Genomic DNA, 17,020 nt, shown 5'->3' with positions numbered 1-17,020 from the left:
TCACAACATTGCTCATGGTGATGATTATATGTATAATCATCAGACTTGAGATCATTACTATCTCAACATGTATTGTTTTATGTTTTAATACAGCTAAACATGCTCTATAAATGGTTGCACTATAAAGATTGATATTAAACATATTACAATATATATAGTGAGGTATGAATGATCATATAGGATTTGTCCTTCCTACATAATAGGAAATATATCATAGGCCACTTGATTGAGTGAGACTAGAATGCATGGCCATGCTCGAATAAGTTGATATGAGATATCATAAATTATTCGTTTCTTATAGTCTACTCTAGATATCAAGAAATAATAGTTGGGCTATACAAGTGTGACTATTACAATACTTGTGTCTATTATAGATATAAGGACAAAAATATGTAACACATCAAAAGAGTTAGTCACTAACATATTATGTCGAATCATGACTTCCTGTAACTTAGGTAACAATGATATATTGTTAGATGTCACTCATTGTTTATAATATTGTAATGGTTCTAGTTATTACTATGAACGTTATAGGAACCTACATGGTCATACCCAATGGTTGAAAAGATCAATTTATAAATGTGCTACATATGTACAATGTTATTGTACATAGATAAAATGTGTAGTTAATATTAATATATATCGGGTAATTATATTCCTTATTAATTTCGGATTAAAACCCTAATAGCTAGGGAATCACATATAAAAGGGACATGTTGGTCTAGCATTCGTTTTCCCCATTTTTAGAAAATCTAAAATTCCTCAAAACTGTTTGAGAAAGAAATTACTCTCAACTACTTTTCAACCAGGTGAACTGAGTAGAGGCTATGATTCAAATAGTTCGTGAGATCGTGAGTAATTGTTGTATTGCTCCTATTCAAGGAACCCAAGGTGAGAAATTGTATTTCTTTCTTCCAATTTCAGTTTTAGCATACATGGATGGTTGGTGAGACCATCGAGTTTGTTTCCTCTGAGCCATGAGGTGCACCAACGGTCCCAATAGTTGGCATTCCATAGAGTTTATTAGTAGTTGTATAACTTGTAGCACTAGAGTTTCTAGCAAAGACACATGGTGCAAGCATTAGAGTTTCTTCTAAAGACACATGGTGTAAAACACTAGAGTTTATACCCAAGACACTTAGTGTATATAGTGGACATGACCTGATGTGGAAGCACTACGCTGCAGATATTCGACTCGAATACCCAGGTTCTCAAGATTTAAATTGAGCTATGGTTTATTGGTTAATAAATTATAAACAGGTGAAAAACTTATAAGCTTATGAAATAAATGGCAATTATATTGGTAAGAAATTTATATGTGATTCATATCATGTTAATATTAGTAAAATGATTGAAAATACAGGTAAAGTGATCATAATGAATTGCATATTATTGTTGTGTACATGTATGTGTTGCATTGCCTTGAATATTTATATAATCGCCTCATTAAGTGTATACTTAGCGTGTGATGATTTTAACTCGTAGGTAAAAGATAGCGAGAGGAGTAAGGAGCTGAGCTTAACATCAATCATTGAGGAATATTTATAGGTATCAGTAATGGCATCTTACTATAGTTTTGTATTTCTAGTTGGCATGTATACGTGTAGAAAAAGTATGTAATTTTTTAAACATTACTTTTCGATTTTTACGTGATTAAATTATTTATGTTAAATTGTTTGATTTCTAAATAAACAAAATTTTACCATTTTTCAAATGTAGATTGTCTGCAAATGTTTTGTGATATCTTTGACTTGTGTTCAGGGTCAGATACGGGAAAGGGGTGTTACACACATTCCATATGACGAGCTCACAAGCTTAGTGCCACATAAATAACCCTACTTTGCTATATGCATCCAACATAGATACATGATATAGTATGGTCATGAACGATTATAAACACTCAAGTAAACAAGTAAGTATCATGGTGTAATTTGGGTTCACTTAGCCTCTTGGAACACACACCTATCTTTACTTACTACAACACATAAGGAAGACATGTCTCAGATAACATCAATGTCTCCTTAAATATCGGGTTAAGTTAGGGTCACAAAACATTTGTACTTTACCCGGCTAGTCTTCTCTGCTAGAATACTTAGGATGTGTCCGGGTAACATAGCATCGGAACAGCATTCAACTAGTATTTAGGTGCCTAAAAAAAAATTGGACTTATCCACATAATCCTTACACAATTACACTAATGTCATTAAGTAACTCGAATGTCTTCATCGTTTCCTAAGCATTACAAAAGGGTATAAGTCTTATGGAATTTTACCTCATTAAGATCTTATGTTATCATGCATTTATTAAAGATTACCACTTTAATTCTTATATAAAAGTATACCCCCTCGAGGGACCCAAAATCACCTTTCCCAAATCAGCTAGTAAAATTGTCCAAGTTTTCAAGTGGGTATCGATATTCACCAGGGAGTATCAATACTCACTCTTTCAGTATTCATACCCTTGAGTATCGATATCAAATTTACATTCGATGTTCAAAAATTATCCCACTATCAATACCCCTATGAGGAGTATCAATACTATCCCCTTAGTACCGAAACTCCCATGAGTATCAGTACAAAATTGGCTACTGGAATCCAAATTGAGACCCTGAGTATCGATACTAACCCTTCAGTATCAATACTACACGAATAGTATCTATACTCCCTGACGAGTATCGATACTCACCTTTTACTCATTTGAATTTTTAGCCTTCACGAAAGGCAGTATCGGTATTGTTCTTACAGTATAGATACCCTCGACTCTGAGCCTCTATTTTCTCTCAGGAAAACACTTCCAAAACACTCCTAACGTATCCCTAACTTCCCCATTTAGTGATTAAGTCTTATTTTGCATTCACATAGCATAAAAGGTAATCACTTTGAGCATAAACAACAACCATTTTCGTTTGCATGATTTAAAATCCCCACCTAAGTGCACACAAAGGCTCAAGCACTCAAACATGCATCAAACTATTTTGATGTACAAGTAGTAGATAATTGTAGAAATGTGTTACCTTTCACCTAAGAGTTGCAAAAGTGACCTCAAGCTCAACCAAGGTTCAACTTCTCTTTGTTCTTTATTTTTAGCTTTCACCCACTTCTCTTAGTAATTAAAAGAAATGAAAAGGATTACAAATTTCCTTGAAGGCCTAAATGAGGTAAAAATTTGATTGTAAACTCTTTTGGATGGATTTGGAGCATCCAAGTGTCTTAGAATCCAAAACACCGACTAAACCCCTTCTATGGCCACCATGGCCGAACTCTAAGGTTGATAGCTCAAAATAAAGCTTTTGGGGAGATGATTTCAGAACTTACCTTCTTAATTTCGAACTAGGGATGGGCACTAAAAAGTTCTTACCTTTGAGTTTCTTTTGACCAAAGAATAGAAAAAGAAGAAGAAAGGAAGAAAAAGACAAGGAAACGGTGAAGTAAAAGTTCTTTATCAGTCTTCCACGTTGCTTTTTCGACCTCATGATTCCTCCATAAAACTTTCACCAAGAGAATTTTATTGTAGCTCAATTCCCTGACCTCCCGATCCAAGATCCTTATTGGTTCCTCTTCATAAGTCTTATCTTAACTTACTTTGACTTGCTCAAAAGAAATAACATGGGACGAATTCGAATGATATCTCCTAAGCATCGAAACATGAAAACATTGTGGATGTACTTCATCTCTGATAGTGAAGGATAGAGGTAGGCTACGGGTTTGACCCTTTCGAAAATCTCATATGGCCCTATCAAACATGGATTCAATTTCCCTTTTTATCTAAATCAAAATATTCTCTTCCATGGTGATACCTTTAAGAAGACTTTTTCTCCAACCTCGAACTCTATGTCAAATGCTTCCTTCAGCCGATCTTAAATTAGTCCAACTTATCTTCCTCCTCATAGATCAAATCAGGACAAACTAGTTTCCTATCACTGAGTTATATCCAACACAAGGACATCCTACATTTTCTCCCATACAAAGCCTTATAAATGGCCATTTGAATGCTTGACTGGTAGCTATTGTTTTAGGTGAACTAAACTAGAGAAAGATGATCATCCCAACTACCCTAGAGATCTAATTCACAACATCAGAGCATATCCTCCAAAATCTAATTCACACGCTCCGATTGGATATCAATTTATGGATGGAAGAAAATGCTAAAATGCAGTCGGACACCCCAAGGCCTAATCAAAAAGCCTTCCTAAACCTCGATGTAAAACATGAATCTTGGTTAGAGATAATCGATGTCACAACCCCATACAATCTCACTATCTCCTAAATGTACAACCTAGCTAATCTCTCTAGGGTAAAATCGATACGAATCGATAGGAAGTGAGCAGACTTGGTCAATTTGTCGATCACTACCCAAATGGCATTGTGCTTCCTTCATGTCATAGGCAACCGAGTTACATAATCTGTGGTCACCCTATCCAACTTCCACTATAGAATCTGAATGGGTTGGAGTAACCCTGATGGAACATGATATCTCACCTTCAGTTATTGACACACCAAGCATCTGGATATGAACTCGGATATTACCCTTTTCATACTCGACCTCCAATATAACTGACCAAGGTCTTGATACATCTTGTTTCCTCCTAGATGAACCAAACATGTACTAAAATTCACCTCCCCAAGGATCTTGGCTTGCAATTCGCTGATTGACAAAACACATAACCATCCCTGATAGTACAACACATTGTTGTCCTTTACTTAATAAGTCATTAAGTGTTTTTCAGTCCACTAAAGTTCCTTTAATTCCTTAACTAACTCTGGTTTGACTCTGAGTAAAAAATGTAAGCAAATCTCGAAGATCGGGCATTGTCTTTCGGCTCAGAGCATCGACTACTACATTCTCTTTCCCTGGATGATAGTCTATCTTACAGTCATAATCCTTGAGTAGTGCTACCTAACGTCGTTGCCTTAAGTTTAATTCCTTTTGTGAGGGTAAGTATTTAATCTCTTTTAGTTGGTGAATATATAACACTTATCCTTGAAAATATAGTGCCTTAAAATCTTTAAGGCGAAGACCACGACCGATAACTCCAAATCATGAGTAGGGTAGTTACACTCATACGGTTTAAGTTATCGGGATGCATACGCAACCACCTTGACCTATTGCATCAACACACATCCTAACTCGTTTAGTGAAGCACCATTAAACCCTGTGTAATGTTTGCCCGATTCCAATTGCATTAACACCAGTGCTTGAGTCAAAATCTCTTTTAACCTTTCAAAACATAAATTTGTCATTAATTTCAACATGAATGAAACTACCCAGACTTTGCCGCAGTTACTTGGCATTTTACGAAATGCTGAAAGTAATGTGAAAAAGGTTCGACCTAAGTATATTCAGATGATTCGTAAAGACGAGAGAAAGGGAAATAAAAATATCATGGCAAAGTCTAAGGGTAATAAATAGCCCATGCTCAGAGGAAAAGATGCATTGAAACCCAAATGCGAGTTAGAAATGAAGGAAAATGTTTCCATTGCAACAAGACCAGACATTGGAAGAGAAACTACCCTGTTCACCTTGAAGAGGTCAAAAAGACAAAAGCAAACAGAACTTTTGTTTTAGGTATTTATGTTATTGATGTTAATTTGTCAACACCTACTTCTTGGGTATTAGATACCAGTTGGGGTTTTCATATTTGTACTTTTCTACAAGGACTGCAAAATAGAAAGAATATGGCTAAGGGAGACGTAGACCTATGAGTGGGAAATGGAGCAAGAGTTACTGCATTAGTTGTAGGAACATATTTTTTATCTTTGCCTTGTGGATTTGATTTACATTTAGAAAGAATATGGCTTTGAGATTATTATTAAAAATAATTATTGTTTTTTTATCTCGATAATGTTTTTACGGTTCGGCATAATTGGTTAATGGTATTTATATTTTGAATTAAGAAAATACAATTTATAACATAAATACTAAAAGATAAAAAATGAATGACACAAATCAAACTTAACTTTGGCACTGTCGTTTAGGCCATATAAGTGAGAAACGCATATCAAAGTTCCATAAAGATGGATTATTAGATTTATTTATTTTCAAGAAAATTGATGTATATGAATCCTGCTATTAGAAAAAATGGCATGTCTCATTTTAATAGTAAATGTGCGTAATTAAGTGATTTATTAGGATTAATACATAGTGATGTATGTGGGCCAATGATTACACATGTCAGAGGTGGATTCCAATACTTCATTACATTCACTGATGACTTCAGTCGGTATAGGTATATTTATCTTATGCGTCATAAGTATGAAGTCCTTGAAACGTTTAAGGAATTCAAAAATAAAAGAGTATTAAGGCACTTTGATCAGATCGAGGTGGAGAATACTTAAGCATGGAGTTTGATGAACTCCTAAAATAATGTGGGATTGTCTCATAGCTTACACCACCTGGTGCACCATAGTGGAATAGAGTTTCTGAAAGAAAGAATCAAACACTTTTAGACACGGTTCAATCGATGATGAGTTATAGTGATATTCTAAATTCTTTTTGGGGACATGCACTTAAAACGACCACTTTCACACTAAATAGTATTCCATCTAAATCAGTTCAAAGGACACCATATGAGATATAGAGTGGGAAACATCTTAGCATGTCTTTTATGAAGATTTGGGGTTAAGAAGATTATGTCAAACATTAGATGTATACAAAGCTTGAACATAAATCTCATAAATGTATATTTGTTGGATATCCTAAAGAAACTAAGCGATATTATTTTTTAACCCTGACGAGAACAAAATGTTTGTTGCCCGAACAAGAGTCTTTCTCAAAAGAGAATTTCTCTCAAAGAAAGGGAAGGGTAGAAATATTGAACTTGGAGAAGTTCAAGAATGACATATCAATGAACCAAAGGTTGACCATGTTTCACAAGTTGTTAAGGAACAATCAACAAATTTAGAAACAAAATTACTGTGCAGATCTATAAGAGAACACCATGTACATAAGAGATGTGGATTTCTCATTACCACACATAGAGACGTTCTTCTTATGGATCAAGATAAGCATAGAACTTATCAAGAGGTAGTGTCTAGCCTAGACTCTAAGAAATGGCTTGAAGCAATAAGATCTGAGAAGGATTCCATGTCAGTAAACCAAGTGTGGACTTTGGTTGAACCACCTAAAGGGGTCAAACCAATAGGGTGTAAGTAGATTTTCAAAACCGACATGGATGGTAATGTACAAACATACAAGGGGCAATTAGTCACTAAAGGATTTCAAAAAGTTCATGGTATAGACTACTACGAAACTTTCTCCCCTGTTGTTATGTTTAAGCCCATTTAGATTTTGCTTGCAATAGTTGCATTCCATGATTATGAAATTTGGAAAATGGATGTTAAAATGTTTTCCTTAATGGAAAACTCAAAGAGGATGTGTAAATGACACAACCAGAAGGTTTTTTTGCTCCAAGAAATACTGAAAATGATTGTAAGCTATAGAGGTCTATTTATGGACTAAAACAAGCTTCTCGAAGATGAAATCTTCATTTTAATGATGCAATCAAAGATGTTAGTTTTATCATAAATTAAGATGAACCTTGTGTTTATAAGAAGGCTAGTGGACGCATTGTTTCTTTTTTGATCTTGTATGTGGATGACATACTCATCATATGAAATGATATACCTACCTTACAGTCTGTTAAGACTTGTTTAGGTAATTGTTTTCCTATGAAAGATATGGGTGAGGTGACATACATCTTAGGAGTTAATATCTATAGATATAGATCAAGACGACTCCTAGGTATGATTCAACGTACATATATAGACAAAGTGCTAAAAAGGTTCAGTGTGGAAGAATCCAAGAAAGGATTTTTGACTATGAGAAATGGTATTTCTCTTTCGAAGGAAATATGCCCTTCAACTCCACAATAAAGAAAATGAATGAATAAGATTTTATATACTTCGGCTTTCGGTTCTATCATGTATGCCATGATTTGTACTCGACTAGACATGTCGTATTCTTTAAGCATGACGAGTCGATATCAGGTAAATCTTGGTGAAAGTCACTGGGTTGCTATTAAAAATATCCTGAAGTACTTAAGAAGAACTAAGGATAAATTTCTTGTCTATGGAGGCGAAGAACAGCTTAGTATAAAAGGTTATAGTGACTCTATTTTCCAAATAGACAAGGATAAATCGTAATTGGGTTTTGTGTTTTGTCTTAATGGAGGTGTTGCGAACTGGAAGAGTTTAAAGAATGAAAAAGTAGTTGATTCTATAACAGAGGCTGAATACATTACAGTCAGTGAAGCATCAAAAGAGGTTGTTTGGATAAAAGTTCATATCCAAACTAGGGGTTTTTCCCAGCATATCGGATGTTATAGAACTCCAATATGATAACAATGGAGCCATTGCATAAGCAAAGGAGCCCATATCTCATAAACGGTCCAAACATATTCTTAGGCGCTTCCATCTCATTCGAGAGATCATTGATTGATGAGATGTGGAGATATGTAGAGTACACGCTGATGACAACATTGCAAATACCCTAAAGAAGCCTTTAGCTTAGCAGAAGAATGATCATCACATTGAGTCACTCAGTATTAGATATGTGAGTGATTGGACTTAATGCTAGTGGGAGATTATTAGAGTATGCCCAAAGATTAATCATAAGATGATTGTTATGATACATTTTATTTACCAATTTTATTGAATAAAGTCATTTCCACTATTATTTTCAATTATATTTATGTGTCTAATATAAACTGAAAGATAATAAAGTTCATATAATGATATAATTATTACTAAAATCCTTTGTCGAATATTATTAAGGGTATGGACAATAATAATTTATTTAAGACTAACATTTTATTGATTGATGATAATGAATTATCATTGACATAAAGATGTCAGAATCGATACATGAATATATTATTAGAGAACGACATATTGGATTGACCCACGATGACCATATGTCTTGGATTATTATGTGACGGTCACAACATTGCTAACGATGATGTGTATGATCCTTAGACTTGAGATCATTGCTATCTCAATATATATTGTTGTATATTTTGATACAGTTAAACATGCTCTACATTACCCCAAATTTTTGTTAGTGACTAAAACATAAATTTTAAAAGTTTGGTGACTAAAATATAAAAATGAGAAATATATAAGGACCAAAGTGGTAATTTTCCCAAAAATATTTTTTCATAAATGAATAGTTAACCCCCAAGAATTATGTTTTTGTGGTAATCAGATATTTTATCTAAAATTTGTGTTAAAAGTTAGAAAGTGTTAACGTCTGGTAAAAATTCGGTAAATCAGATCGAATAGAAATTTTGAAAAAAATTGAAGGATATTAAATTAAGCTTAGAAATATTATTTCCACAATTTGAAATGATGGAAAATAATGTGGATCATTGGATTTGAGAATTTATTTCCATGTTCAATTTGGATCGTTAGATGAAAATGGCAAGATTGAAGTCTATGGAAAAGAACATGGGTAAAGTTGTAAAGGGTAAATTATTTTGTTCATATTTGACTTTGGGAATATGATAGTGTTATGTGGCTTGGTATGGAAGTAATTATCAAGTTTCATTAATGGTAAAATTGTCATTTCCCTTTAAATGAATTTTAAATTCATTTAAGCTTAATAAATGACAAATTGGCATGAAATTAACAAAACATTTCATGAAAATAAGGCCTTCTACAAGCTTCATTTCGTGCTCCTTTATACCCTAGATAAGATAAAATTTTATTTTTCATTATCAAGCAATTTCCAAAGGTTTTTCTATTAAGATGTGAAATAGAAAATTGGTCTATTCGATGAGCACTATCATTTGATACCATTATTGTATGCTAATCTTACTTGAGTTTAAAAATTACAAATTCTAGAGTTTATGTTAATGTTAGGATTTAAGGAGTTGGTGATTGATTTTGAAGTTTTTGATGTTGTAGAATCATTTTCAAGCTTGATAGATGATTAAAACCACCTATATATGGTCATAGTAATTTTGGCCTAAACCCTATATTGGGGAAAGTTTTTGATTTGATAAAACTAAGTTAGGAGTTTGATTGTAGAGATTTGGAAATGTTGAATAAGAGGTTGATTTCATGTTTGACTCAAGTCAAAATCATGGAATCCCAACCCCTAGAGCATTCGGCAAAAATTTTCCATGGCATAGAAATCATATTTAGAAGATTCTATAAGTCTTGGAAAATTTTAGGACTATTTTGTAATTTTTTAAAAGTTGGGGGACCTATTTGATAATTTTAAAAAGTTATGGAGTAAATGTGTAATTACCCAATAGTCGATACCCATTACTGGAATTTTATTTTAAAAGGTTGGAATTGATGTTAGAATGTGAAATTTGACTATTTTGGGAAGTTATAAAAGTTTAAGCATCAAATGGTAAATATTGAGAAAGTTAGTGACTTAAGTGGTAATAATGGTATTGTTGAGGCATTGGGCTGGAAATTAGAATTATGAAATTTTATTTGAGCTATTTGGGACTTGAAATAAAGAAATAATGACACGGGACCATTGTGAGTAAAAAGGAAAAGTTAAGATGAACTCTAGAATAATTCAAAAATAGTAGTACTTTTCAGCATTATTATTGTGTTGAAAATGTTAGTAAGAATACTAACATGTATTTTTTTATGCTATGCATTATTGCTTATGTAGATTGTGATTAAACTCGTGGTACAAGCAAATCGAATGGCAAGAAAAAAGTCCAAGAATAATCGGATATCGATAAAAAGACATAGGTGAGTGTATTTTATTATGTACTTATATGATATGAGGAAGGCTTACGATGAATAAACCTCGAGTCTTTTATTAAGCATTTTTAACGCATTTTGAAATATTTTCATAATGTTTTATGAAAATGGTTTTTATTGAAAATATTTTGGGTATTAATTGTCCTAAAACAAATGGATGTGTTTCATACTATTTAACATCTATTGATGTTTTGGAATAAATGTTCAATCTACGATTTGGATATAATAGCCTATTGTATGTACATTGAGAGTCATAGGTGCAATTGTAATACCTTGAATAAGGTGGTTATCGATTGATTTTGTTTAACGCATTATTACTTCTTATAGTAGTACATTTGTTGCACTATGTCACTATGTCACTATGTGTGCAAGGATGGTGTTCATAATGAATTACCACTCCAAAATTGTTAGTATAGTGTCATTGTGTTCTACAATAACTATACGTTATTGTAGCACTTAGGTTCTAATTGTGTACCTTGCATTCTCATCTGACATACATTATGTTGTGAATGGATTTTTGAATACGTTGATTTATAAGTATGCTATGCATATGAAAATAATATTTCGTAGGTTATGTGATTGACACATTGTTTATCAAGTCATTTTTATACGTTTATATATTTTAAATGAAATAAATCATATTTTGATCTCTTATGATTACCTATGTTTTTAAAATGTCTTAATTTATAATGCCTCACTAAGTGAATACTTAGCGAGTGATTGTTTCACGCATAGGTTATATCGTACTTTCGGAGTGAGGAGTACAACTGATATCAAGGGTTACCTTATTAGTAACAGTATGACATCTTTAGATGTTCATTTGAAATTACTAGCTGGCATGTATTTTATTACTTTATGATGCTCTAGTAGGAGTTGTTGAAATATAATTTTGTAGTATTATATTTATCAGCGAACTTAAACTATTATATGATGCATGTAAACGCTATATTACATATTAGTAGTAAATGACATTTTAAATGATTTATTATTAGATTGTATTATTTAAAAAAAAGAAAAATTTATTGTTTTTTCAAATACAAAAGTTGTTTAAAAGCATGTGACATCTCTGACTTGTGTTCGGGAACTTATTTGGGAAAGAGATGTTACATTTATTGGTATCAGAGTTGTAGATTTAGTTGATTCTCTACCTAAACTGAGTGTATTTATGTGAAAATTTTGTACATGCCACTAGGATGTCAAATTTACAAGTATGATATAATTGATGTCACTTCTTACTAATCTAAATTGTTATGATTATGTGACGTGTTAGATGTCATAATCCGAAAATCCACAGAGAGAGAGACATCAGGAAGTCCAAGAAGGGACTAATAGTGGGAGTAATGAAATCAACATCAAGCATCCTACTCGGTCTTGCATAATAGTGATTGGTACATCAGGGAGTGTCTATGCAATATCATAGAGAATTTATACAAGCTTTAGATATGATTTTAGCTTGATATCAGCCTCCTTCACCTCCCTTATTTTGCTAGCTCCCCAGATTTTGATTCCAAGAGGGATGAGAAGTTTGGGAGCACCTGAGTTCCAGGGAGAGGAAGATGAAGGTCTGATAGCTGCGGAATTATGGTTAAATGACATCAAAGTGATGTTGGATAATCTTCATTGCTCAGACTCTGAAAAACTTGAAGGAGTTGTATCGCTGCTTCGAGGATCAACCTGAGTGTGGTAGACAATTTCCATGATGTATGAGTCACCTGAGAGAGTGAGGTGGCAATTCTTTTTACATTGGTAAACAATTCTTGTGAGCAATGTTTATGAAATTCCTCAATCTAAAGCACGGAAATCAGACAATTTATGAGTATGAGTCCTAGTACAATAGGTTAAGTTGTTTTGCTATATAATTGGTTTCCAACGACGAGGCCTGGCGTGACTGTTTCACCGAGGGTTTGAGGCATAAGATGAAATAAATAATGTTGCCATTGAACATATCTACCCTATAAAAAATGATTAATCGAGCAAAGGAAATTGAAAGGGCTCAAGAGGAGAAATAGCTGCAAAGCAGAGCATTTAGAGAATGAAAAGATCAAGAGCATCCTCAGTTTCTTATCATGCCAAGAGAGGTAAGGGTTTAGGTTCCTCATATAATAATAGGTTTAATTCTGTTGTAGCTTCATATAAGGATAAGAAATCTCAGTCAGTTGCTGCTATTTTGGGCAGAGCATCCCAATATAGATCTTCCCCATGTCAAACGTACGGTAAAGTACATGGTTGAGTATGTCGAGTTATCAGTGGCGCATATTTCAAGTGTAGTGACATGTGTCACTTTGTTCGAGATTTTCTATGAGGTCTGAGGACAAATCAGTGTAGACTGAGAGATCACAAGTAGTGACTCAAAGAGGTAGAGGGAGAGCTAGAAATGGAGGACCATCTGAGTCGACTCAATGACCAGAGATGTGTAAAGTAGCTAGAATTTATAATATAAAGACTAATGAGGACTGGGATGACCTGAAGATTATAACAGGTATTTTCAACATTTTTATGAACTTGTATTTTTTTTGGTTGATCCTAGTTCTACGCACTCTTACATTAGTATAAAGCTTGTTAGAGATTGAGGAATTCCTTTAGAAATGATCTCAAGTGATATGATAGCGATAAACCCTATAGATCATAGTGTAAAGGTGAGTAAGATATATAGGAATTGCCTGATAAAGATTCAAGGGGTTGTGTTCCCAGTGAATCTAATGGAATTACCTTTCATTGTGTTTAAGATCATTTTGGCCTTGAATTGGTTGTCTCCACATTATTGATGGGTAGATTGTCAGAAGAAGCAATTATTTTTTAGAGATGCGGAGGGTTCAAAAATTATGGTAATTTGTGAAAAATTGAAATCAATGCCAATGTGATATTAGTAGTGACTGCAAAGAAGTTGATGTCTGAATGGTGCACAACTTTTCTAGCTAATGTGATAGATACTCAAGTATCTAAATTTAGGTTGGATGATATTCCAATAGTTCAGAATTCCCAGATGTCTTTCCAGATGAATGACCTGGGTTACCTCCTGATCGAGAGGTATAATTCAAGATTGATTTTTTTTGGGTACTAAGCTGTTTCTATGGCTCCATATCAGATGGCTACACTGAGTTAAGAGAACTAATAGCCTACTTGGAAGAGTTTCTTGATGGAGGTGCCTAGTGTTTCACCTTGGGGAGAACATGTGTTGTTTATGAAAAAAGATATATGGATCTATGTGGTTATGCATAGATTATCGGTAGCTGAATAAGGTGACGATAAAGAGCAAGTATCATCTTCTAAGGATTGATATTTTTTGATCAATCGAAAGGTACAACAGTGTTTTATAAGATTGATTTTTGATCTGGATACCACCAGCTAAAGATTAAAGAAGAGGATATTCCGAAGATAAATTTCTGAACTTGTTATGGACACTATGAATTTGTAGTAATGTCGATCGGTTTGACTAATGCTCATGTGGCATTTATGGATTTGATGAACTAATTTATCCAACCTTATTTGGATCAGTTTGTGGTGGTATTTATTGATGACATTTTGGTGTACTAAAAGATTAAAGAGGAGCATGATGTTCATCTTCGCTTTGTTCTTCAGACCCTCCGAGAGAAAAATTTGTACGCCAAGTTGTCAAAGCGTGAATTCTGGTTGCCAAAGGTTGTTTTCCTTGGCCATGTTGTTTCGACATAAGGAATAAGAGTAGATCGCAAGAAAACTTAGGCTATAGTGGATTGGAAACCCCCAAAGAACGTCGTAGAGGTTCGTAGTGTCTTGGGACTTGTTGGTTACTATTAAAGTTCATGAAGAACTTTTCAATGATAGCTTCACTGTTAACCAAGCTCTTAAGGAAGTATGTGCCTTTTTTTGGATAGATAAGTATCAAGAGAGCTTTGAAATGCTAAATAAATTTTTAACAGAGGCGATAGTGTTAGTACAACCATAATCAGGTAAAGAATATGTGTTTTTTAGTGATGCATCTCATAACAGTTTGGGATGTGTGCTTATGCAATGAGGTAAAGTTATGGCTTATGCCTCTAGAAATTTAAAGACTCGTGAGAGAAATTATATGACTCATGATCTTGAGTTGGCATCGATTGTGCTTGCTCTAAAGATTTGGCACAATTATTTATATGGTGAGCGATGCTACATTTACACGAATCATAAAAGTCTAAAGTATTTGTTTACTCAAAAATAATTTAATTTGAGACAGAGAAGGTGGATTGAACTCTTAAAGTATTATGATGTGATCATCGATTATCATCAAAGAAAGGCTAATGTGGTAGTTGATGCACTTAGTCGAAAGACTTTTGCAGCCTTGTGAGCTTTGGGTGCGCATTTATCTTTAAGGGAAGATGGCATATTGATTGCTGAATTAAAGTTAAAGTTGGTGCTTTTAGATATGATTAAAGAGCTGCAAGGGAAATATGAAAAGTTCTTAGTAAGGAATGCACAAGTGGAAAAAGACAAGACTAAGGACTTTGAAGTCATGAGTGATGGATGTTTGTATTATCGTGAGAGACTTTGCATTCCCTACAATGAAGAACTAAAGAATGATATTCTTTCTGAGGCACAATGCAGTCCGCTGACTATGTATACAGGTGGAAACAAGATGTATCAGAATTTAAAGAGTCAGTATTGGTGGCCTAGTATAAAAAGAGTTATCGCTGAGTTTTTTACAAAGTGTTTGACATGTCAACAAGTGAAAGTTGAACATCAAGTGCCTTCGAGATTATTCAAACAGATAGCTATTCATGAATGGAAGTGGGAGTGAGTCACCATGGATGTTTTTACAGGACTACCTTTGACACCCAACAAGAAAGAGTCAATATGGCTTATTGTAGATAGATTAACCAAGAGAGCTCACTTTATTCCATTCCGGATAGATTACTCGATGGATAAATATGTTTAGTTGTATATAAAAGAGAAAGTTCAGCTTCATGGAGTGCCTTTGTAGATAGTATCCTACAGATATCCAAGGTTTACTTTGATATTTTATAAGTCTTTACACGATGCCTTGACTACTCGATTAAATTTCAGCTCAGCTATTCATCCGCAGACAGATGGTCAGTCTGAACGGACTATTCAGATTTTGAAAGATACGCTAAAAGCATGTGTAATTGAATTCAAGGGATCTTGGGAAAAGTATTTGCCTTTAGAAGAATTTGCCTACAATAACTATCAATCGAGCATCAAGATAGCTCCGTATGAAGCCTTATATAGGAGAAAGTGTCGAATACCATTAAATTGGTTCGAATTAAAGGACCGAGATTTTGTTGTCCCTGACTCATGAAAAAAACTGGAAGATAAGGTGAAGATTATTCAAGGTAATCTTAAGATAGCTTTCAATCGACAGAAGTATTACACGAACTTGAAGAGGAAAGAGATTGAATATCAAGAAGATGATAAAGTATTTCTCAAGGCATCGCCTTGGAAGAAAGTATTACAATTTTGACGAAAAGAAAAACTAAGTTCAGGATTTATTAGACCTTATGAAATTTTAAAAAGAGTTAGACCAGTGGCTTACCAGCGAGCTTTGCCTCCAGAAATGGACATGATTCATAATGTTTTTCATGTGTAAAGGGTTATGAAGTATCGATCAGATCCTTCACATGTCATTACCTTGGAGGAAATAGAGATTCGACCATATTTGACCTATTAAGAATAACCATTTGATATTTCGGCCCAAGGAGTCAAAGAACTAGGAACAAGAAAATCCTCTACTTAAAGTTTTTTGGCGGAATCACAAAGTCGAGGAAACTACTTGGGAAAGAGAGAATGACATGAAAATGCAATATTCGTACCTCTTTACATCAGTTATGTACTAACATTTGAATATGAATTTTTATTAAGGGGGAGAATTATAATACCCCAAATTTTTTTTGTGACCAAAATATAAATTTTGAAATTTTGGTGATCGAAGTATAAAATTACAAAAAAGTATAGGGACCAAAATGGTAATTTTCCAAAAAAATTATTTCATAAATGAATAGTTCACCTCAAGAATGAATTTTGGTGGTTATCAAATTTTTTATCCAAAATTTGTGTTAAAAACTAGAAAGTGTTAAAGTCCGTTAAAAATTCAGTAAATCGGATCGAACAAAATTTTGAGAAAATTTGAAGGATATTAAATTAAGCTTAGAAATATTATTTTCACATTTTAAAATGATTGAAAATAATGTGGATCATTGGATTTTAGAATTTATTTTCATGTTCAATATGGACCTTTGGATAAAAATGGCAAGATTGAAGTTTTAGGAAGATGATAAGTGTTATGTAACTTGGTATGGAGGTAATTATCAAGTTTCATTAATGGT

At 33.6% G+C, this 17,020-nt stretch overlaps 1 protein-coding gene across 1 annotated transcript; it reads left to right on the top strand.

Moving 5' to 3' along the window:
• Nucleotides 1–13,133: 13,133 nt before the first annotated feature.
• Nucleotides 13,134–15,477, top strand: LOC120130000. Its single transcript, XM_039147365.1, has 3 exons — nucleotides 13,134–13,203; nucleotides 13,810–13,866; nucleotides 15,104–15,477. The coding sequence occupies exons 1-3, from the start codon at nucleotides 13,134–13,136 to the stop codon at nucleotides 15,475–15,477; spliced, it is 501 nt and encodes a 166-aa protein (XP_039003296.1).
• The last annotated feature ends 1,543 nt before the right edge of the window (nucleotides 15,478–17,020 follow it).

The sequence above is a fragment of the Hibiscus syriacus genome, unplaced genomic scaffold (genome assembly GCF_006381635.1).
Source record: "Hibiscus syriacus cultivar Baekdansim isolate YM2019G1 unplaced genomic scaffold, ASM638163v2 tig00001644_pilon, whole genome shotgun sequence".
NCBI lineage: Eukaryota > Viridiplantae > Streptophyta > Magnoliopsida > Malvales > Malvaceae > Hibiscus > Hibiscus syriacus.
Note: the sequence above shows the minus strand (reverse complement) of the source record. Positions and strands in the feature narration are given on the sequence as shown.